This window comes from Metarhizium acridum (assembly GCF_019434415.1).
Source record: "Metarhizium acridum strain ARSEF 324 chromosome Unknown scaffold_578, whole genome shotgun sequence".
NCBI classification, from domain to species: domain Eukaryota; kingdom Fungi; phylum Ascomycota; class Sordariomycetes; order Hypocreales; family Clavicipitaceae; genus Metarhizium; species Metarhizium acridum.
In genome coordinates this window covers 387,406-408,161 of record NW_027094046.1, presented here as the reverse complement: position 1 = coordinate 408,161, position 20,756 = coordinate 387,406, and the positions used below count along the sequence as shown (strand labels likewise).

The 20,756-nt window shown below is 50.5% G+C and overlaps 6 protein-coding genes across 8 annotated transcripts; 2 read left to right on the top strand and 4 right to left on the bottom strand.

Annotated features, from left to right (window-relative positions):
- Nucleotides 1–131: 131 nt before the first annotated feature.
- J3458_021226 (uncharacterized protein) lies at nt 132–1,245 on the bottom strand (the record flags this gene model as incomplete). The annotated part of the gene is made up of 2 exons (XM_007816753.2): nt 501–1,245; nt 132–433 (listed from the first exon to the last, which is right to left on the bottom strand). The coding sequence occupies exons 1-2, from the start codon at nt 1,009–1,011 to the stop codon at nt 132–134; spliced, it is 813 nt and encodes a 270-aa protein (XP_007814944.2). The 5' UTR covers nt 1,012–1,245.
- A 3,842-nt stretch (nt 1,246–5,087) lies between these two features.
- On the top strand, nt 5,088–7,505 carry J3458_021225 (uncharacterized protein). Of its 3 annotated transcripts, XM_007816754.2 has the most exons (8): nt 5,088–5,354; nt 5,408–5,559; nt 5,612–5,807; nt 5,873–5,982; nt 6,044–6,315; nt 6,369–6,795; nt 6,851–7,062; nt 7,116–7,505. In XM_007816754.2, the coding sequence occupies exons 1-8, from the start codon at nt 5,200–5,202 to the stop codon at nt 7,236–7,238; spliced, it is 1,647 nt and encodes a 548-aa protein (XP_007814945.2). In that variant the 5' UTR covers nt 5,088–5,199; the 3' UTR covers nt 7,239–7,505. The 3 variants fall into 3 exon arrangements, with proteins under 3 accessions (XP_007814945.2, XP_065972498.1, XP_065972499.1); XM_066122488.1 differs by having other exon boundaries at nt 5,408–5,807; XM_066122489.1 differs by having other exon boundaries at nt 5,088–5,807; nt 6,851–7,505.
- J3458_021224 (uncharacterized protein) lies at nt 7,488–8,129 on the bottom strand (the record flags this gene model as incomplete). Its single annotated transcript, XM_007816755.2, has 1 exon — nt 7,488–8,129. The coding sequence occupies one exon, from the start codon at nt 8,127–8,129 to the stop codon at nt 7,488–7,490; it is 642 nt and encodes a 213-aa protein (XP_007814946.2).
- Nucleotides 8,130–9,435: 1,306 nt separating this feature from the next.
- J3458_021223 (uncharacterized protein) lies at nt 9,436–10,224 on the top strand (the record flags this gene model as incomplete). The annotated part of the gene is made up of 3 exons (XM_066122487.1): nt 9,436–9,656; nt 9,762–9,912; nt 9,970–10,224. The coding sequence occupies 3 exons, from the start codon at nt 9,436–9,438 to the stop codon at nt 10,222–10,224; spliced, it is 627 nt and encodes a 208-aa protein (XP_065972497.1).
- Nucleotides 10,225–12,458: 2,234 nt separating this feature from the next.
- Nucleotides 12,459–13,250, bottom strand: J3458_021222 (uncharacterized protein). The gene has a single exon (XM_066122486.1). It carries the CDS (start codon nt 13,179–13,181, stop codon nt 12,666–12,668), a length of 516 nt encoding a protein of 171 aa, XP_065972496.1. The 5' UTR covers nt 13,182–13,250; the 3' UTR covers nt 12,459–12,665.
- A 44-nt stretch (nt 13,251–13,294) lies between these two features.
- J3458_021221 (uncharacterized protein) lies at nt 13,295–17,267 on the bottom strand. Its single transcript, XM_066122485.1, has 2 exons — nt 13,515–17,267; nt 13,295–13,441 (listed from the first exon to the last, which is right to left on the bottom strand). The coding sequence occupies exon 1, from the start codon at nt 16,752–16,754 to the stop codon at nt 14,613–14,615; it is 2,142 nt and encodes a 713-aa protein (XP_065972495.1). The 5' UTR covers nt 16,755–17,267; the 3' UTR covers nt 13,295–13,441; nt 13,515–14,612.
- Between the last annotated feature and the right edge of the window lie 3,489 nt (nt 17,268–20,756).

Genomic DNA, 20,756 nt, shown 5'->3' with positions numbered 1-20,756 from the left:
TGAAACCAGAGCCATCTACTTGGGTACGGTACCTAGGTACATACGGAGAACTCGGATGGCCCATTGATATTTAGTTGCCGTTTTGCCAGGTCCAACCACATGCAAGCCGTCGCTACCCAACCGGGAACAGGTTATGCCGCACGCGGCTTCTTATTGCCTGGATAGCTAAACTCCGTGGCCGAATACGTTCCATCCCTGTTATGGGTGACGGTTGCGATGACTTGGCCCGGCAAGGCGTTGGTGAAGTCAATCTCCGCGAGGGCGCCGATTTGAGTAATGTCGACGGCAGTTCCTGCCGCGTAGCTTCCCGTTCCCACGTAGTAGGTGACTTTGGGAGTCAGCTGGTACGTTTCGTTGGGCAAGGCTCGCCAAACGGCGACGGGGACGACTTCTCCCCGATCATTGAATTTGCCGTAGCCGCAGTACACCGTTTCTAGTATCATGGAGCTTCTGTTAGGGCTCTGTTCAGCACGCGTGCGCCTTGAGGAACAACAACATACTGTACCGGTCGGGGTCGAAGGGCTTGGTCTGGATGCCAAAGGAATTATCCTTGTCCGTTGTGCCGTAGGGCGGAACATACTGGGGGCCGTCGCTGACAATCTCCATGACTGGCACGGTACCCGGCTGTGTGTTGCTCTTCAGCTGAACGGCGGCAGAGTCGCTCGTCGAGACCACGACGCCATAATCGACCGGCACCGGGGTGGTCCCGCAAATGGCGAAGTTGGCAACCTTGACGTCAAATGTGGCTCTGCCATTCGGGGTACCGACGCCAGGCGATCTGATCCAGACGTTGTTGTATATCTTGCCAACAGAAGGAGACTCCTCTGGCTTTTGGTTGAAGAAGAGGTAGTTTTGGGAGCCCGTGGACTTGTTCAGAACAACGATCTTGTACTCGGCGGTGGCCATGATGGGCAACAAAGTCTTTTCTGGCTCTTTGAGAGTAGTTCTTGCTGATAGGACAGCTACTTTGGATTGTTGTTCATGAATTAACCTGGGTAGCGAGGGCTTCATTCATACCTTGTTTGTTGCGCCGGTTGCTGTCAGCCGAGCCAGGATTTCCCCCGTCCATCACATCGACTTGAGTGGGCTCTGCCTCGCTCGAAGCCAAATTTGTTGGGGATGTATTGGGTAGACAAGCTTCAAGCACCTTCTTGCCGCCGTAATGTCTACCGTCATAGACATCACCTGCAAGCGTGGCTGGGAGACGTATGCAGGACACCCTACAAGATGCATCAGACAAGACGCAACCGTAAACCGGTCAGCCTTTGTGCCGCGGCCAGCAAATTGAATGGGATAGGAACCGTGCTGTGACGTTCTAGGTTCAGTCATGTAAAGCAATTGACGCTGCATCCGGTCGCTCTGGCAGGAGGCGTAAATGATTGGGCACGGTCAAACACATTTGCTATAGAGTATCACCCATCCCGCTTCGTTGACAGCTGGATTCAGCTACCGTCCTATCAGCGTCGCCGCCAAAGGGTGATACGGTTGCGGGATTCCTCGTGTCTCACGTTATACTGCGTAGATGCCCCTCATGGTATCGTCGTGGTCTACAGTGGGAGGCAACAAGTATTTGCCCACCCGGTGGCGTAGAGTTGTAGCCTCCGACTGTAGACACATAATGCGAGTAGAACGGTTGTTGACCCGCACGGAGGGTATGAAGAATAAACTCGATGCCGTGTTCCATAGCAGATGGAGTCTCAAATATCGTCGTTAAGCGTCACATTTTGACCTCGGTACGCGTAGCGAGACGTGGACGATGGCGTACCTTGTGTCGGATTGTTTCGCATGTTCTTGCCTATCATGGAGAAGAGTTTGATAACAGCAGCAGCAGCGAGTCGTTGGGCCGTAATGGCGGTGAAGACACAGACTCGGCCCAGCAATTCAGCCATTCATGGCAAAATGGCTGGCCGTGATACGACTTGCATATGTAGGGGCTTGAGACATTGCCCCGCGCAATTGCCGAGAAATGTGTGGTCTGGGGCCAGAGAGAGAAAGAGAGAGAAAGAGAGCACCAAGAGGGCACACTTGTGTGCTGGATATCTGGAGTATTTGGCCAAGGGCCGCTATTGCTGCATCGTTTCGCTCCCTAGCTCAACAGATGAACCCGATAACCGTCGTGACATTATTCTTGCACCGAAAGGTATCAACCAAGTGGTTACACGCTACGCCTCATGGTATGCAACCTGCAGCCCAACAATGCTACCTTGATTTGGCATCTGTTTCAAGACCCAAAGCCCACTTCCTGTGGCTGGCTGAAGGCTAGGTATTACTCGCTGCAACTCCATATTTACGAAATATCTACTTACTACGGAGTACGTGTCCAGAGTATGTGGGCCATTTCCAGGGCAGATATCAGACATGTAGCCTGTAGCAAGCTAAAAAGGGATACGAGCTGCATGCTGTGGCGGCAGAAGTAAAACCGCCAAAAGTCCCAAGTTGAAAATACCAGAGGTCAATCTGAGGTTGCGGTTAAACGACTCCATGGGAGGGTTTTGCCCACTTTGAAGCGTCAACAAATCCCTAGGATTGGGCGCGGATCAACCACACCAAAAAATGGATGTACGGACAGAAAACAAACATTCTTTCGAATTTAAATAGACCAATTATTACTAAATAGTAGTTTTCACTACCGCATTTCATACACGTCCCCTGCGCAACCTGCAGGGCCGGAACGGGGCCAGTTGTGTAGTGTAAACTTGCTCTTAGTAACAAGGGCCAAGTTCCGTTTCCGTAGGTATTTGTACCCAGGTATTAACCACAGGTAATGTCAAGGCTTCCAGAGCTTCCAAGACACGGGAAGTAGAAGACTAGGTCTCTAGAGATCCAAGTTATCGAGTTACTATCTGGTCCCCTACGGACTGTAAACAATCCCACTTGGCCTGTTCCGGCCGCGTAGTTTTCCCTTCCCAACATGAAATACAGATTACAAAAACAGGCCTTTGGTACATGAGTGGCCAGACAAATCTGCGCTTGATTCTTTCCCAAATAAATCATAGTGAGATTAATGCAGCTATACTACCCATAGTAGTAATGTCTCTTCTAGGCCGACACTTTGCCTGCGCCCCATGTCATTTTGTTATGACTCAGTCCAGGGGGACATGGGCTGCGTTTGTGGTGCCTTTTATCTGCAGAGGATATATAATAGAGAGACGGCAAGCAGCAGCCTTCACTGCCGGAGGTGATGTTATTACCATCAGGTTTCAACTACAAGTCTCCCTGGTCTTCATACTCTGTCTGCTACGTCCCTCTTGGCGCAGGCGGGCGGCGCAGACACTCAACCTTCCACACCTGGTAGACCAAAAATCGAACAGTGACCCCCAGCTCGGACATATTAATTGCTGAGAGCATGACTGGGTCCGTTTATGCATGTATAAATTTTCCTATTTCATATTCCATAGGGAATGTTGATCCTTTGCGGGGGGTCCAGTCACAAGATGCCCCATATGTCAACGGGTTGAGTCAGGTATTCGGCCGTTTATCTACCATGCACCTAGCTTGTAAGTCTCAAATAAAAGACCGCTAGCCAAGCTGGAACCTGTTCTTCTTGATCAATGGAAAGCTGCTATTTTCGATATCCAATCGCGAAAGACGTCTCAATTCCGTAGCTGGATAGACTCAAGTTCCGTTGTTCAGTTAAATTCACCTGCCTAACCTGATACAAAGTAGCGCGTTATTTTCCAATCAAACTTGTCTTGTTAGCATTCACCGTTCACTGGCCGAGTATCCAGGCACTGTGACAAGGGCTTGTATTCAAGGGCTTGGAGCAAAGGGCTCAATTCAATGATAATCTTGTATGGTATCAAAGGTCCTTGGTTTCCCTGAGCCTTGAGGCGAGGAGGGTCTGTCTTATATACATGAAGGGAACGGCCCGTGCCTAGTATGTCCCATAGTTCTCGTGGTCTCATTGTGTAACTGATAAGTCCTTTATCGGTGAGGCCCCTTTGTTGGGCTTCACGATCTGTTGGGCCTTTTCCGTGTATCAGGCACCGACAGGGTCCAGCCTAGAGTTTAAGGCGGTGATTCGCGAAATATGCTCATATCACATTCCTAAAATGCGCTTCAGCAGCGGGATTTGCTCCGTAGTTTGGCAGCTATATAATTTTGCTCTATAATATGGATGTGAATATTTACCTTCCCGGGCACTCCGTCATTTAATTTGTCTGCGTGGTAGATGAGATTATATAACTCACCCGGGACATTATACTGAGCCAAGACGATACCAGCCTGCTTAGATTGACTGCTCCGGTAGTTCTGCCAACGCAAACGTTGCCTGGTTTGTCATACATTTGACGTCTCTACTCGACGGATTCTAAACTCTGGGAACGAAAGCTTTGAGTATTCACTTTTACCAGCTAGTAACTTATTACGGAGTAGTTAATATGATATAAGAGAATATGTACATTTTGACCTCCGGGACGAGGAAAACTACCAGATAGTGTTTATTTTTTAAGCTAGTTGATTTTTATTGCTTTTCTTGTGGCAGTTGCGGAGGCTTTCGCGAAATAGCCTCTGCCAGCGCGTAGCTATGCCGCGCTGTACCGCAGCTATGAATCACAGCTTCTCACCGCGATGCGTGTTCTTGCGGGATTTAGGTTATTACATTACGGTTCTCTAGTTTGGTACGACTAGGTACACAGCGTTGGTCTTATTAGGCCTTACCTGATGCAGTGCTTGCCTGAATATCGGAATAGGTTTGTCACACAGGGGCAAGGCGGTGGTGTAAGCAGTTTGCAACCACCACATAAACCTATCCTTTGCGCACAACCACGGCGTTTTGCTAGCTTCATTCTACCAAATCCGACCGAGTCTCATGTTTGAGTCAAATGCCAACAATCTTTCATCTCCTTCTTGGGATCAGCGTATCTGGGCGTTCCGTCATCGGCAAGTGGCCGTCTCTTCCACCCTCATCCATTGCACGCTGATCAGATAGGCTTGCACTTGATACCACACTAGCCAAGACGCCAGCAAAACATCGGACAAAGCGACCGTAAGCTCCGGTAAATGGCCGTCCGACGTCGGGCCCGCGGGGAATCACGAAATATTATGGGGCCGCAATCAACCTTGCCTCAACTCAAACCCGCGGGTTTCAACAACCCGGCCTCCGTCCGCTTACTCACGTCTTCCCTTGGCCCTCATGCGAGACCTGGTGCATGCTAAACGGTGCTGTCATCCCCTCTCGATGCCAAGGTGCCGCCCGTCATGACGACCGACGAACGAACGCCGCTCATCGCCCCTGACAGGAGCGGCAATGGCGTCGCCACCAAGTCCTGGCTACAGCGCGTGTTCCATGTGGAGAATAGGATTCTGTTTGCCGGCTTCCTGATCACGCTGTCGTTCAGCTATACCCAAGTTCCGTAAGCGGCAATGGCGGAAACGGAATCGCATCGAGATTGACCAGTGACCCTAGGCTCTTCTATGTGTTCCACCTGATGGAATGCGACGTCTTCTACGACACCCATCCGCCGTACCAGGGAACCGGAGACAGATGTAGCCGGAATGAGATTGCCGCAGGGACGGCAACGCAGTTCAGCATCCTGGGCATGAGCACAACCTTCTGCGGTACGCCTGTCCGATTTGACCTGCTTGCATATGCTAAGTGGACACTTTGTAGGAACCTTCAACCTCTTCGTTACGGGATGGTTTTGCAAGAGGTTTGGCCCGAGACTAGCGCTCATGATGCAGACTTTCTTCCCGGCCGTCCGCGTTTTGACTCAGATTCTCGGAGTCATCGCGGGGAAGAGCGCCGGCATGATGATTATCCAGGCGACGCAATTGATTACCATTCTAGGCGGGCCAGCAGGTTACATGTAAGGCTTGCGAGTCAATTCATCCCGCTGTATTAAAATTGCCGCAGATGCTAATGCCCGCACAGCCTCGCGGTAAATATCATTGCCGGCGAGCTCGTCGAGCCCGTGAGAAGGACGGCAGTGTTCGGCATGCTCCAAGGAGCCATCATGCTGGGCCAAGGAATCGGATACTTGAGTGAGTTGTCACCAGATATATCCGACTTTTGTCACTTCCGTTTGGCCTAACGCAGTTGTAGCGGGCGGCATGATTGGTGATGCGATTGACATCCGCGCCCCCTTCGACGTCGCCTTCGTTTCGTTCCTTATATCCTGCGCATATGCCTACTTTTGCCTGCCGTACATTTCACCGGAATCCATGTCGAGCGCGGCGAAACCTGGTGAGAAAGACACGGGAGGTTTCCTTGCGCCGCTCCGAATCCTGCTGCCCCAGCGCCTTCGCCATCCCAACGGCAAAATCACCAAGCACTTTGGCGTTATTTTCCTGTGTGCGGGAATATTTCTGGGCGTCGTACGTTTCTCTGCACATCCCTCGCCAAAATTGAGTCATTAACATAATGGTAGCTTGCAACTGGATACGCACCACTGCTCATTCAAATGTATGCCACGGCCGAATTCAGCTTCAACCAAGCCGACAACGGCTGGCTCATGTCCGAGTTTGCCATCATGAGGAGTGTCTTCCTGCTGTTCATGTTCCCGCCCATCATCTCCTGGGGACGAGGATGGATAACTAGACGGAGCGCCTGTGTCTCGCAACCAACCACCACGGAGAACGGCAATGCAGAGCCAGGGCACATACCCGTCGACCCTGGCGAATTCGACGCGACTGTCGGTCAACAGGCCGACGAAGAGCCAGTGCAGTTTTCCATGGTCGAAGACGACCGCGAGGCTTCAAAGTTTGACCTCATCTTCCTGCGATGGAGTCTCGTCGTGGACGGTGCGCTCACCACCGTCGCTGCATTTGCCACGCAGCGCTGGCACATATATCTAGGTCAGTCACTACGCTGCCTCTTGACTAGGGTCTCATCGTACTAAAATAATCGCAGCCGCTTTCCTGCTCCCCTTTGGGTCTGGATCTGCCCCGGCGGCCAAGGGCGTCATCACGGAGATGTGCACCGATGCCCAGAGAGCCGACGCACTAAACGCCGTCACTTTGGTGGAAAACGTGGCAAGATTGGCCACGCAGGGCCTATTTGGCTTTGTGTTTGCTGCCTTTGCCGAGATGGGCCACGCGTATCTCACATTCTTTTGCAATGCGGTAAGTCGATATACTCATGGTCGGCCCCAATCAGTCTGACATTGGTTTTGCAGGCTATCGCCGTTATCGGCATGGGAGTACTGTTGTTCTCCAACTTTCCGGCTGCTGACTGCCAGCTTGTTGACAAGGATGGTGGATTGAACGAAGTTCATGATGACGATGATGATGATGCCTAGGGCATGGACGGGGATGACGCATCTGCACAGCATATACATGGCGTTTATTTTGTACATGTCGCACATTGCATCTAGTGGATTTATCTTGTTTGACTGTTTTGAGACACGGAACTTCGAGATGTTGGAATTCACATCTGTATAGAGAAAAGCTATTTATCCCCTCCTCTGCAGAGGTTATGCGGCAGTGCTCACCGGAACACCAACCGCGACAAGCCCCCTTTCCAACCTTTTTTGCCAAAATTTGGAGATCTATACAGTAGGTTTTGGCGTCAAAATCACTCCTTGGCTATCAATGGCCTCCAAATATGCAAGAGCACGGTCTCGCAATTCGGTAGTAACCGCTCCACAAGCCGCAACATAGGCCGCCCAAGCGATTGACGTTGTAAAGTCTTGGTCTCTCGCCTTAAGATCAATACAGGGCTGTAATGCATCCAGGCATTTTCTGGCTTGTTGTTGGAGCACCATTGCATCGGTGTCGTATACTCTTCTATAAAAGTAAATTATGACTGCTTGGTGCATGGCGCCCGACAACTTCGCCTCTATGATGTCCACGTCTCCCTCGGATGCCAGCCCGGGAGATTCGTGAGCCTCAGGCTGTGAAAGTTCTGTCGGTATTTTCCATGACCACATCTCATGCTCTAGTGTTTGCAGGTGCTTTTGCAGAAGGTCCGAAGGAGGAGCATCGAATGAAGCCACCTTCCGAAGCTTGTTTTTCTCAGTAGCGCATGCCACAATTCGCGACAGGAGGCACATGAGAGACTCCGGTATGCCATATATTGAAGAATAGAGAGGATTTTCTGCCCGATTTGGCGTTTCGAGATGAATGTCGTTGTTGACGTTGCTCGTTGTTCCGTCTAGACTCAAATCCTTGCGTTGCGGATTGCCCACCATTTCAAATTTTGGTGACACCGCCGGAGCTACTGCGTGATGATTGAGACCCGTAAATTCGTTGACGCAATCCGCAAAGGTGCATGTCCCCTCAGTCAAGATTCGTAAGTGTGCATACATATGTTGAAGAGTCCTCGCCTTGACCGAGTTCTGCTTGTGTAGTCCACGATGACGAATTACCTATTCTGCCACCAAGAGATATCCTTTGAATGCTTCTGGCTTGTCAAATAGCTAAAGTACGTCAATATGTGCCAGATACTATTCGTTTCGAGTGACCTTACTGAGACCATAGCCACACTCAAAATTGCCATTAGCAGTTCCTTGTATTTTGCACGGGCAACTCCAAGAATCTCGTCTTGCAATGCCTGAAAGAGGAGTCTCTTGGCTTTAGTTTGGTATTTAAGACCAAGTTCACGCCATTTCCCGTCGGAGCGTTGAGTTGCGTGCAAATGATATGCGCTGTTTGCCAAGATAGCGTACAACACCGCAGGTCGAGGATGTGATGCAGAATTCCACAACTTGATCTCGCCATATGTTTCCAGGGCACAAGGCCAACGAGGAGCTGCCAAGGTGACTTCCTCCATTTGCGCAGATCCGCGGCGGGTTCGAGAACTCGTTCCTTGTAGTGACGAAGCAGCGGTTCCATTTGGGACAGGAGTCCATCAGAGTTGGAATTTTGGTCCGATGAGAGCGCTGATGGTGGGAGTGGGATGCTCAATGTAGGCAACCAATCGTCCCATTGTTCTGACGGAGTGCCTTTCATAAACGCATGCGGGCTAGTAGGCGGAAACAGTGACGCAAAGTCAGTGTCGTAGAAGTCAAGCGGTTCTTAAGAAGGAGAAAGCGCAAGAAATGAACCTGAGACAGCAGTACTGTCTATGGGCTCATTCAAAACATTCTGTAAAGTCCTTTTGTGTGAAGGCTCGCAATCCGTGCCAGATGAGAATGGCCCAGTTCCTGCGGCATGCCCTTGGCCAGGGCCATCGACGTCAGTTGGAACTGAGCCTGACAGGCCACCTTCGTTACCTGACCTAGACCATTTCTTATCTTTCGAAGAGTTTTGTTAATCGACTGCAAAAACACTAAACGGACCTTTCACAAACGAAGAGCCCCTATTTTCCAAGTTGCTAGGCTGCTGCCACTGGTCCACTTCGTTGAAAGCTTTGGTCGTGCTTTGCTCTCCAAGGCTCCTCGTCAGTTTCGAGACCAAAGCCTTTCGACGGGATTCTAATAGGCAATTAGCAGAGGCATCGTCAAGAAGTATCCACCACATACCAGATAATAACGGATATCGATATATTGCTCCCCGATGACTCTGTCTCTCTTCTGCATACTCCCTGCCATCCGAGCCGCTGTAGGAGAGCTTGCATCCTCTTCCTTCGTTCCCGGGTCTGCCTCCGGGACCGTCTTCAATGACTACGATGACGTGGCTGATATTCAGTCCATCATACGGAAGCATCCTCCTCGAGCTGTAGACAGCTACATTCTTGACAGCGTATCAACCGACACCAATATCAGGGCGGCCCTGGTGTTTCCCCCCATAGTCTATGGCTTAGGCAAGGGCCCCTTGAATCAGCGCAGCATCTAAATTCCATCACTTGCCTCTGCAACCATTAAGCTTGGGCACGGAATCAGGATCGGTTCCGGGGAGAACCGTTGGGGCAACGCTCATATCAGAGATGTGGGACGAATATTTTCCAGTCTCGCAGAGGCAGCCGCCAACGGCCGCAATGACGAGGGTCTGTGGGGTCAGAATGCTCTCTACCTCGCCGGGGTTGGTGAAATAGTAAGTGAAAGACCAGCATAAGCCTACTCATCGGTACATGTTAAGCTAATGGGGTAGAATTTTGCCGAGATCTCGGCCAGAGTTGCCGCTGCAGCTAAACATCAAGGACTCATCGCTTCTTACAAGGTCGAAGAGCTGGGGAAAGACCAGTACGATACTGTTCTCCCCCATGGCAAGGTTCTATTTGGCACCAATGCACGAGGTCAAGCTACAAGAGCCAGAAAGTTGTTAGGCTGGGCGCCGAGGGAGAAATCTTTGGAGAGTGACATTGAACGAACCGTTTCAGAGGAGCACAGCCGTGGTCATTCATAAACGAACGGTACCTAACATACCAGACGGCTTACTAACAGAGAAAGGAACGGTCATTCCTGTGAAGCTTTAGATAGCCGACTACAACAGAATGCCAGCATTTCGGCCGTATATTTTGCTCAGAGGTGATTCAAAGGCCCCATCCAAGTATAAATTCTTGCCCGATACATTTTCTACAAGTAAATTAATACCAGTTGACATTATAATATACGACAGCTTGCTACTCCCCACACGAGTCGAAGGAATACGCGTATCATATTCCTGAAATGCTTATTATTCTCTTAATATACAAAGAAGTCTGATTTAATAACTACTAATAGTTTAATAATAGATAAGACCCCCTGGATATTGAGGTCAAGGTCTTCTGTCCATACTGTGGAACGTTCAGAGTAGTACCCTGGCCATCATCAAAAGATGGACTGCATTTATCCCAATGCATTCTTAAGCATTTCGAGCCAGTCGGTTCCAAGAACCTCAAACCCATCATTGAATATCGTAGACCAGGCGACAGGCTTTTTATATGCTGCCTGGGGCTACGCTAAAGATCGTCATGGCTCCCACACATGTTTTCCCTGAAGATAAGAGAAAAGAAGATGTCCGCTTCCTTTGACTGTCCGTGTACGACAAAGAGTTTCGTATGCACTAGTCCATCCGTAGGTCCAACATGTACCGTGATTTCGCAACTGGTTGCGATGCAATGGGACCATTCTCGGCCTCAAAACCTAGCTGTCAAGCCGCATAGGAGATAAGGGTGGTCAACACTGCTGATGTCGACTATTTTCATGGTCCCAAACATGCCGCTCTCTATCAAAGCCACTCAAGGCGTTTTTTCACAGAACTACCCTCGTGAAGAGAGAAAACAGCCCTATAACAACCTTGCAAAGTGCACCTTCAGCCCGCAGTATACGCCATGTGCAAAAACAACAGAGTCTCTATGCCCACTAGACTCTATGCTCTCACACATCGTCTTTCGAATCTTCAGCTCGTAGCCGCATCGTAATCTCCTCTGTCTCAATAGCCAAGGACGTTTCCCGAGGTCGCCATATATCCCAGTCTGTCGGTGTCACCACAGTCTCGGTTTTAGGCACATTTATAACCCTTCTCTCTGGAAAACGAATACCTGATGAAGTGCATCTCGGTATAGTTTCTTCTTCCTGCAATCGAATACCTCTATTGTAATCTTGATGCGTGGATAGCATCAAGACGGGTGGCCGAGAACATTGGAAGCCACGGTAACATGTCATTCGTTTCGACGAATCGATGGCGCAAGCTTCGTCAGAATTCCTGCGTCTTGGCAACGAGACCGCGGGATCGGTGAGAGCGAGAGACGGTCTGGTGCTCCCAGCTGATCCGGGGTGTGAGCATCGATGCTCATCACGACGTCTACGGGAGTTGTCTGACCTGCTCGTGATCAAATTATGCTCTTGGTCTTTGAGATGGCACCGTTCAGAACAATAGTCCGATCCATATGCCTGGTTATCGCATCCGAGACAGAAGGACCCGGCCCAGCTCGAAGTCACGGAGCCAGTAGCCATGAATGAAGCTTCGAGTTGAGGCAAAACATCTACATGTAGAAGATAGTCAAGGAGGGCTTTGGGGAAAAGTAAAGGGGCAAAATCTTCTGGTGCTGGCGACCGAAACTATGCCTCCTCGAAAACTGACAATCTACGGGGATAAACACAAATCGCGGAAATAAAGCTCAGCTTTGAAATCAAAGGACGCAAGTTCTGACTGTAGTCCAGCAACAAGGACTGGGCCCATGACATGGACCTGCTACAAGGATTCCATAGGTGCTCACGATTGCGCGTTTATAAGGGAGCAAAATAAGCAGCAGCCTGCAGCGGCACCACGATCGCCGGTCCATATGCAGTTTCTTGATTCCTCAGGTATTTCTGTGGTATGCAACACCGAGGCATGCAGCTGGATGTTTGCGGACTGCCGTATATGTCTTGCCGATATTTGCTTTGGCATGTGCATCTTGGCGCGGCAACCGTAGATATACAATATGCTCACTCACATCCCGTCCAAATACAAGTCATCTCCATAAGGCTACTGGGATATCGGGAAACGGTGAAGTGCAGAACTGTAATTACTCATGTTTGTAGAGCACCGACAAGTCTCTTACATGAAAGCTGAACAATAAATTGAAATAGGTGGCAGCCAAACTCCAAGAGCAGGCATAGATTAAATCAGGCCATGCGTGACGCACCATGACATCATGTCATACCAGGTGCGTGCTGCAAAAGATTGAGAGGCAAATAAGATAGCCCCGGCTACATTGAACCCTGGTTATCAACGTGAAGACACGCTTCAACCCAGGAGCTGCCTTGGGGGGGTAGCATCGGATAGCCGAGCCGCTCTGCGGTGCAGACGCATCAATAATATCAACTTGGGCATAAGTACGGGGAGGTTAAAGAGAGGCATCGGGCCATTTTCCAGTAGAGTTACATTTCCCCAACCTCTGATGCTGCGCCTGACACCCACGTTGTGACCAGTAGTAGCAGCACAAAGGCGCGGCCCGAATCCGATATACATCTCGACAAGAGCAAGGATTCGATTTGTATATTCATTGCCCATCCCATAATTTCACGCCCACCAGCTGCTTCTGGCCAGTCCTCGACACCGCACTCCAAGCGGGCGATGCAAGAAGGCCAATGTAGAGGAGTCATGTAGCCGAGTGACGATGAGTAGGCTGAGGGGACTCCGTGTCCAAGGCCAACATCCTTGTGACACATTGCGTTAGATATTGTCCATGTACCCAGCGGTTTCACCATAAAGTTGACAGAGAGAGGAAATGCGCACATCACGAAGCAAAGCAGGAAATTCGAGCAAGCTCGGCTGCGGACACGCAGCATCTTCCCCGGACATAGCGAGCTACAGACATGCAAGTTGCCATAGGTCGGCATACTTGCGGGAATAATGATGAGAATTGCTGCCCGACTGTACACCAAAGACATCATCGTGTCGCGTTAGCCGTTGCACCAACTACCATACGCTGGTGGCACGGCCTGACATGATTGCAACTGCATGCCTGAGTCGCCGGCTCATGGCCCAATTATTTGTACCGGACCGTCTTGCTGGATGCTACTCTCCGGCAGTTCCTCGTAACGTCTGCGTGCCATCACGGCGGCCACAAGCAAGCGTGGTCATAAAGGTGCCCCTAGGGCTCGGAAGCTGTCCTGTAACGCTCGGCACGTCACAGGCCGAGATACATCCAAGACTATGCTTCCCACGCACGCGGTTAGAGCCATGTCGATTACCTTTGACGCTGCAGTTTACAAGTAGGAACTTACGTGCTGTCCCCGAAGCTAGCCAGGCCGATACGACGCCACTAAAGCAAGACCAAAGTCTCGAATACCGGACAAGGTTACACTCGCAAAGTCCCTGACCATATACTTTCTCATTGGCAATCAAGGTATTCAGCTTGCTCGAGCGGCCATACATCTTTCGATGATGGCTTGGATGCAGGGTCTGAGATCGACGGGCTTCGGTATAATGTTGAAGAGGGGGAGGACCAATTATTGCTCGTAATTGATAGCGACGCCGACAACTAAATAAGGACTATGCCTAGTATATGCTGCTGCGGTACGGAGTAGACGCTATTCCCCAAAAGAGTTGAGGTGGCTGGGATTACCGCGATGCTAAACTGTCTTCACTTATGCTTTGTACATCCAAGCCCAACAGCACACCAAATTACCATGGCATACACATGCCTCGCACATTCAAACATCAAATTCCATTGGCACACGCAAGTAAAATTCGTTTCTTGCATCTAATGCTCATCTTGTATGCACTCTTCGCGGGCTCCAGAGGGAGGCACCAGGCGCCTCCCCCTCTCACCCCCCAAAAAAAGCCAAATAGCCAAAGCCGCACATTTGTTGGCAGCAAATGATAATGATGTATGCCATGGATGGCAGCTGTCATTTCAGATTGCCGACGATCTTCGGCGCCCGTACATTCGTGGGGCTGCCATTCAAAGCCGTCCCCTCGAGCCGACTACGCCACTGCGCGCGGCGTGCCCGGAGGGGTGCTCTTCTCGACATCGGGATTCTCGGATTCGTTGCAACGTCCACCTTCCAACTCTGGCTGGCATTCAAACTCAGCGCCGCGCTTGTAGGGCTGAAGCAAAATACCACTATAAACAGCCACCAAACGGCGGCAAAAGAAGTAGCCGGCGCCTGGGTCATGCATTTCCTTGTCCTAGCACTCACAGCTGACCATACAAGCGCATATTGCTAGCCTGAGCTGAGCATGAGGCGCTTTGAAGAACGTCATCTCGGTAGAGAGTATCATGGGGGTCGACCAAAGACCAGGGTCCAGCGCCAACATGACCACAGTCAATCGCAGGCTTGAAAAATTTCCGCATCCGTAGATCAAGAGTCTGTGAGTAATCACCTTCCATTGCAAATCTCCGAAGTAGAAGTCTCAGAGGGCGTGATGGGCGGTGTTTCAAGCAAGTTCACCTCCATTGTCGGCCGGACAGGTTGTTGTTTCATCGGGTCCAGCCACAGCAGTAGCTTCCGCAGCAGCAAGTTCCTGCTAACCGGCTTCGGGATGTAGTCGTCCATCCCAGACTGGATGCATTTCTCCCTGTACCCCCTGAGGGCGTTGGCCGTCATGGCCACAATGGGCACGTTGCTGCCGAGGCGCCTGATGCTCGCGGTGGCCTCGAACCCGTCCATGACGGGCATGCTGACGTCCATCAATACCATGTCAAACTCGCCCGGGGAGCCGTTTACGATTGACACTGCCTGGGCCCCGTCAGAGGCGACGGCAATGTTCTTGAGCCCCAGAGAGTGCAGCATCCCGACCAGCACTTTCTGGTTGATGATGTTGTCCTCCACCACCAGAATCCGCATCGTGCTTCCTGCTTCTTTCAATCTGTCCAGCACCGCGGCCGAATCGCCGTTCCCCAGTGTCACCTCTCCTGCTGAGTAATACGGCGAAGGTGTTTTGTCTGCATCATTCTGCGGCTCTCTTGTACTTGTAGTCTTGTCGAGTTGGACCACGAACCAGAATACGCTGCCTTGGCATGCAGGGTTCGGTCTGTATCCCAGGTCGCCGCCCATCAAAACCGCCAGAGACTTGGCTATAGATAGGCCTAGTCCAGTTCCTTGAAACCGCTTCTTGATGGAGACCTCGGATTGCATAAAGGGTTGAAACAGGTCCTTGATGTCGCCGTCCTTGACGCCTATTCCAGTGTCCGTGATCTCGGTGAGAATCGAGTAAGCCGTCTCGGTTTCCTCTCTCACGGAACAAGAGACCGATATGGAGCCTGCATCCGTAAACTTGGCCGCGTTGTCAATTATGTTCTGCATGATTTGCCGGAACCGCAGTTGGTCCCCTCGTGCCAGTCTCGGCAAGTTCGGCGCCAGTTGCAGCTTGATGTGAACTCCGGGCATCAAGGTCGTCTGGGTAGTCCGAACAACCGACGTGACCAGATTTCCCACGCCAAAGACTTCCGGTGTGATGGAGAAGGTCCCGGACGCAAGTTTCGAGTAGTCCAGGATGCTGTTAATCACACCAAGCAACACCTGCCCCGACTCGGCAATAATGTTTGCCGTCTCGCGCTGGTCCTCTGATAGGTTTGTGTCCAGGAGCAGGGAGCATGCCGAGAGCAGGCCGTGCATTGGCGTTCGGATTTCGTGGCTCACGTTGGCGAGAAAGTCGTTCTTTAGCTTGGAGCTCTCCTCGTACGCGGCAATGAGGCGCAGCTCGTTTTCCCTTCGTTCCGTCAGATCTCGCGTGACCTTGCCAAAGCCAATGTGCATGCCGTTCCTGTAAATGGCCGTAATGACGACGTTGGCCCAGAACTTGCTGCCGTCCTTGCGGTAGCGCCATCCTTCGTCTTCCACTCTCCCCTGGCGCAGGCACGTCATCAGCTCCTTCTCGGGCTTTCCAATGCGCAGGTCCTCTTGGCCGTAGAAATTGGAAAAGTGCCTGCCGATGATGTCTTCCCTCTTGTAGCCCTTGAGCAACTCGGCCCCCGTGTTCCACGTCGCCATGTAGCCGCGCGTGTCGAGAAGGAAAATAGCATAGTCCTTGACAGTCTGGACGAGAAGCCGGGACATTTCGTCATTCAACCGGTCGCTCAGGTATCCGTCCTTGCCAGCAGCCTTGCTGAACCAGTTCTCATCTTGGTCAAACTCCATGACCAAGAACTGCAGCTCCGCATCCTTAAATATGGGGATGATGCGTGCTGACCAGGAGGCTTCTCCACTTTGGTATGCATTTGGGCACAACATCAAGTCCCGACGGGCGATTGCATTCTCGATGGCGCTGTCAAGAGGTATGCGGTCAAACCTCTCCAATGCCGAGCCCCCATATAGAACACTGAAAACGTCCTTGCCAATAAGGTCCTTGATATTGCGGTTCCATCTGTTCTCGATGCTCCGAGAGGCTCTTCTCACGCGATGGCACGGAGACACAACGAGAGTCGCAACGGGAGACGCATCCCAGAACAAGTCGATGTCCAACTCTCCACAGTCAGCCTGCTCAGAGCTGGCTTCGGCGGGGAGCCGCGTTTCCTGCATGACGAATAGTGTAAAAAGACGATTGATTCAAATCAAACCAACATTGTGCAGGGCAGGCTAGCATCATTCCGCAGCGTTGAGTTGTGAGGAGCAAGTATCTCGAGTGTTTTTCGGCCTGAAAGGGGCTGGGGGGTTTTGCAGTCCATGCATTAATGGCTAGCGCCACAACAAAGCCTCGTGCTCGCGTGAGTGGCGGAGAGTCTGGTCCGGAACAGCCCATGTGGCAAAAGCTCAAGCATCCCGCTGCGCTTTTTTGCAAGTCTCCATGGGATGGGTGTGGTGGTGGTGATGTCCTGTGGCACTTCCAGGGAAGAGACAGTTGGCTCAAGATGGCCAGGGTTCGTTGTGAGGTGGTGTTGTTCTGTCAGATAAACAGCTGGATTTCCTTTTTAGGAAGACGGGATGTTCTGTCGATGGGATGCGTCTTCGGACTTGGGGCCGTTGTCTGGGGCTGTGACGTAAAAGTGTCGCCAGACAGCCAGGCTCATGCAAACTCGTCGTCATGCATCCTTGGGGTCCAATTCTTGGGGTTAGGGTTATGGCTCTTCAAATCCGACTGCCCATAAGCAAGTAGCACGTTGTCAACTTTGTTCGCGCATCAGCAGCTGATGGCTCTGTCTGTCTACTAGAGATTACATATAGCGTGGCGATATAATTCGCAAAGGCGCAGTGTGATCATATGCTTATTGAGGGTGGATTTATTATTCAGCTCCCCTAAAAGTGGCTGAGGATTCTAGTGTTTCTAGCTTGGTGATTGGCCCGGGGCACCACTGCCACAAGATTGACACCTGTCAAGGCAAGGTCCCCTATTAACACTACTATTAATACCATATATTTTATTATGTATTTGTACTTGTAATTTCCTTTTAAAATGGTACATTTTTAGGGTCCCAAATCCGCCAGAGAGGGTGCTGAATTGATCCATTGACCCCTAACTTATCAATGGTCGCGCCCCGGGATTAGAACCGTCATACAGCAGGCATTGGCCAAGATCAGCGTCTACAAACTACCCGGTACTGGCTGAGGAACCGTCTCGAAAACCATCTAGCATGTCAAAGACTACACATCGCCGGCTCACGACTACCATTACGAGTCGTCAAATTTGTGGAAGAGTCTCGGTTGAGGGCGGCCTTGTGAACGGGGCATGCCTGGAAAATTGCATTGCTCTTCGTCACTGCTGAGGTTGTCGATCTGACGTGGAAAACAATGGCTAAATAATAATCAAATAAATGTGTAGCTATCTCGGCTCTATCTCGCACCATAAAGTCTGGCATAAACGTGAGCCATCATCTGGGCATCCGGTTCATGTGGGTGGATTTTCTTTACATCATCCAAGATCCTCAAGATGGTCAACAACGCCAATCCTCTGACATGACGACCATATACTGCCATACTTTCCTAACAATTGCCGCATACGGGAGCTTCGACGCCATAATAGCCGCGAGCCCTCGCGAGATATTCTGACTGTTCTGGATTGGCAATGATCGGCAAGCATCAATCTCAATTAAGATCGATTCCGGCCTTTCAACTAATTAAGGATAGACTTTTCAAGCACAGCCTCTGTCTTTTCGCCTTCTTTGTTCGGGAAACTTTCATTTGGCTTGGAAACGTGGTTCTGGTCGATAGAATGGCTTTAACCGGTCATCCTGACAGAGGAACCGAACTCTTGCCAGATCTAAATCCCATTGAAGATGAGCTGTACCCAGGCCTTCGAGATTTTTTTGGATCATTGGTATGAGATCGGTGTTAGCATTTCAAGAGCTTGCTGACCCGCTATTCGGACAGGCTTCTCGCGCTGTCCGGCTTAGCATAGCGTTAAGAACTCTGATATACCGGGGTCTCAGTAATTGCAGTAGTTTTTGGGGCACAGCAGATGCTTGGAGCGTGGTGTTTGATTGATGTACCTGGCGGATACTTTCGACAAAACAGTGGCATGTAATATATGTGCCCATTGGCTCTCGACCTTCTCCGTGGGCTTAGGCAGTATGTCAACCACGAAGAAATTTAAACCAGAGCCGTACAGAGCACCTTCTTAGTCTTGGGCAGCGGTTTACTCCAAGGTTTGTTAGCCAGGTCTTGTCGGACCCCCACACGGTTACTGGGAGTACAAATAGGGAGAGAGACTACTGCACTACGATAGCACGTCATGTGTTGGTATATGTTCCTACGTGCAAGCAGTTCAGATAATAATCCTTTTGGTGCTCTCTTTTCAGGCAGAATCGCTCTCCCGATGCCAATCACGCCTTGGGTTTGTTTCATGATGGTTGATGACACGAAATAAAGGGACAACATCTTCAACCCAATGGCACTGTTATATCTAGTATTCAATCTATAGGAGACCTATTTTGAAACTAATCTCTAAGTACTTATGAGAGATTCTCTTTTATTGCCGGATAAGAACTAGAAGTTTGAATTTTCTTGAGAACATTCTTAAAGATAAGGCAATAAAACAAACCTAGTATCGCATTATATACCATGTACAATAGCTAGGAAAACATAGTCCCGTTTATGCAGGGCGTAGAGTAGTAAGTAATCGCAGGTCTCTGTTCAGTGCAAGACGACTCCATGTCTAAACTGGTAATAGTCGCTCCACTGAACCAGACTTCAAAATGACTTTCCCGTAGTGCCAATGTGGACTTGGCATCGTGTGTTCAAATAGCCTAAAGTATCTGCGAGATAAGGCATCTTGGCCATAATCTATTCTTGACGTCCACAAACTCTGGTGTGTATGACGCACCAATACCCGTCAAGATTCAAGGCATCTTGTAATTCCGTCGCCGCCGGTTCATATTGCGACAAGGTAGGATTTTCCGTAAACCTAGTTCCGCGCTTTATCCTACATCAAGATTATGTCTGCGCCTTGGGACTTTGGCATATAGATCGAGACCATGAACATCTCACCCGATGCAAGTGTATATCCCATAACCATGACATCCTGTAATTCAATACCTGAGCACCTGCTCCCTGATCGACAAACACACTTTATCAAAACCTGTAGCCGCCAAGTTGATGCTGTAAAGCAGTGCATTTGTGTCTCCCCAACGCCATGCCGCTCAGGAAGCTCTCTTGTAAGTCATAGTCATTCAGCAATTCGCCAGATTCAGGATACCGCAAAACGGAGAGCCACTTCCGAAGGCTCAACATCATCCAGGGTATTCCGTATTCCGATCCTGGGAATTCTGTGACTGCAGGTTTTTCATTGTAGAAACCGGCTGTTCATACGTCATACCGTTGGAATACGGATTTGCCGCCGGTAAGCCGCCTTCCGTCAACCATTCATAGCTGCTCCCCTCGAGGCTTCGAAAACTGCAGCTGCTTGAATCCAAGTAGTCAAGGTCAGATCGTCTGCTCGCCCGTTGGTTTCGCTGATTTTCACACGTTCTTCCTGTGTCGAATCATCATTCATGAAATCAGTGGTCGTATTCTCAGCCCTTCCCACACTAGCCTTGTCTGAATTTCCAGCCCGAAATGTACCGTCTTTGATATAGCCCCGTTGGGTCGTGGACACGCCAAGTCTTGGAACAACGTGTCCAACCCATGCAAGTTTTTCAACAAGTGAGCGTAAGCGCTGAGTGGAACGACAGCTCTTCAAGTTCAATAGCACCGTGGATATTTTCAACAACCCCCTACATGGTGAATTTAATCTCTTGCGGTTGATGGCGGGAGTCGTCGGAAGTGACGGTTGGGGTGCCTCGGCGTCGGCCATGAATGCGAGATGGCCGCCCGAAACTTTCACCGAGGTCAACAAATAGCTACAGTTGGAGCTCGGCGAGGAAAGGTGCTCCCAGTGAATAGAATCCCAAAAACAGACGAGGGTGACGTCCGGTCCACTGCGGTCTGTCCCATTGTAGGGCTTGGCTTCGACTGATCAACGATTTCGGCGAGGCGTGAAGGCCACGCAAGGACCAGAAGCAGCAAAACACCCCACTAATGCCCGGCATAGCGCATGAAAATTGCAAGGTATGCAAACACGGCGGCGATGGCACAATTCTCTAGCCGCAC

Bases quoted from the DNA above. Each gene is read 5' to 3' on its own strand.
- J3458_021225 (XM_007816754.2), top strand. From the start codon at position 5,200: ATGACGACCGACGAACGAACGCCGCTCATCGCCCCTGACAGGAGCGGC. The intron at 5,560-5,611 runs GTACGCCTGTCC...GACACTTTGTAG, and splicing joins CATGAGCACAACCTTCTGCG to GAACCTTCAACCTCTTCGTT. The intron at 6,316-6,368 runs GTACGTTTCTCT...ACATAATGGTAG, and splicing joins CGGGAATATTTCTGGGCGTC to CTTGCAACTGGATACGCACC.
- J3458_021221 (XM_066122485.1), bottom strand. From the start codon at position 16,754: ATGCAGGAAACGCGGCTCCCCGCCGAAGCCAGCTCTGAGCAGGCTGAC.
- J3458_021222 (XM_066122486.1), bottom strand. From the start codon at position 13,181: ATGATGTCTTTGGTGTACAGTCGGGCAGCAATTCTCATCATTATTCCC.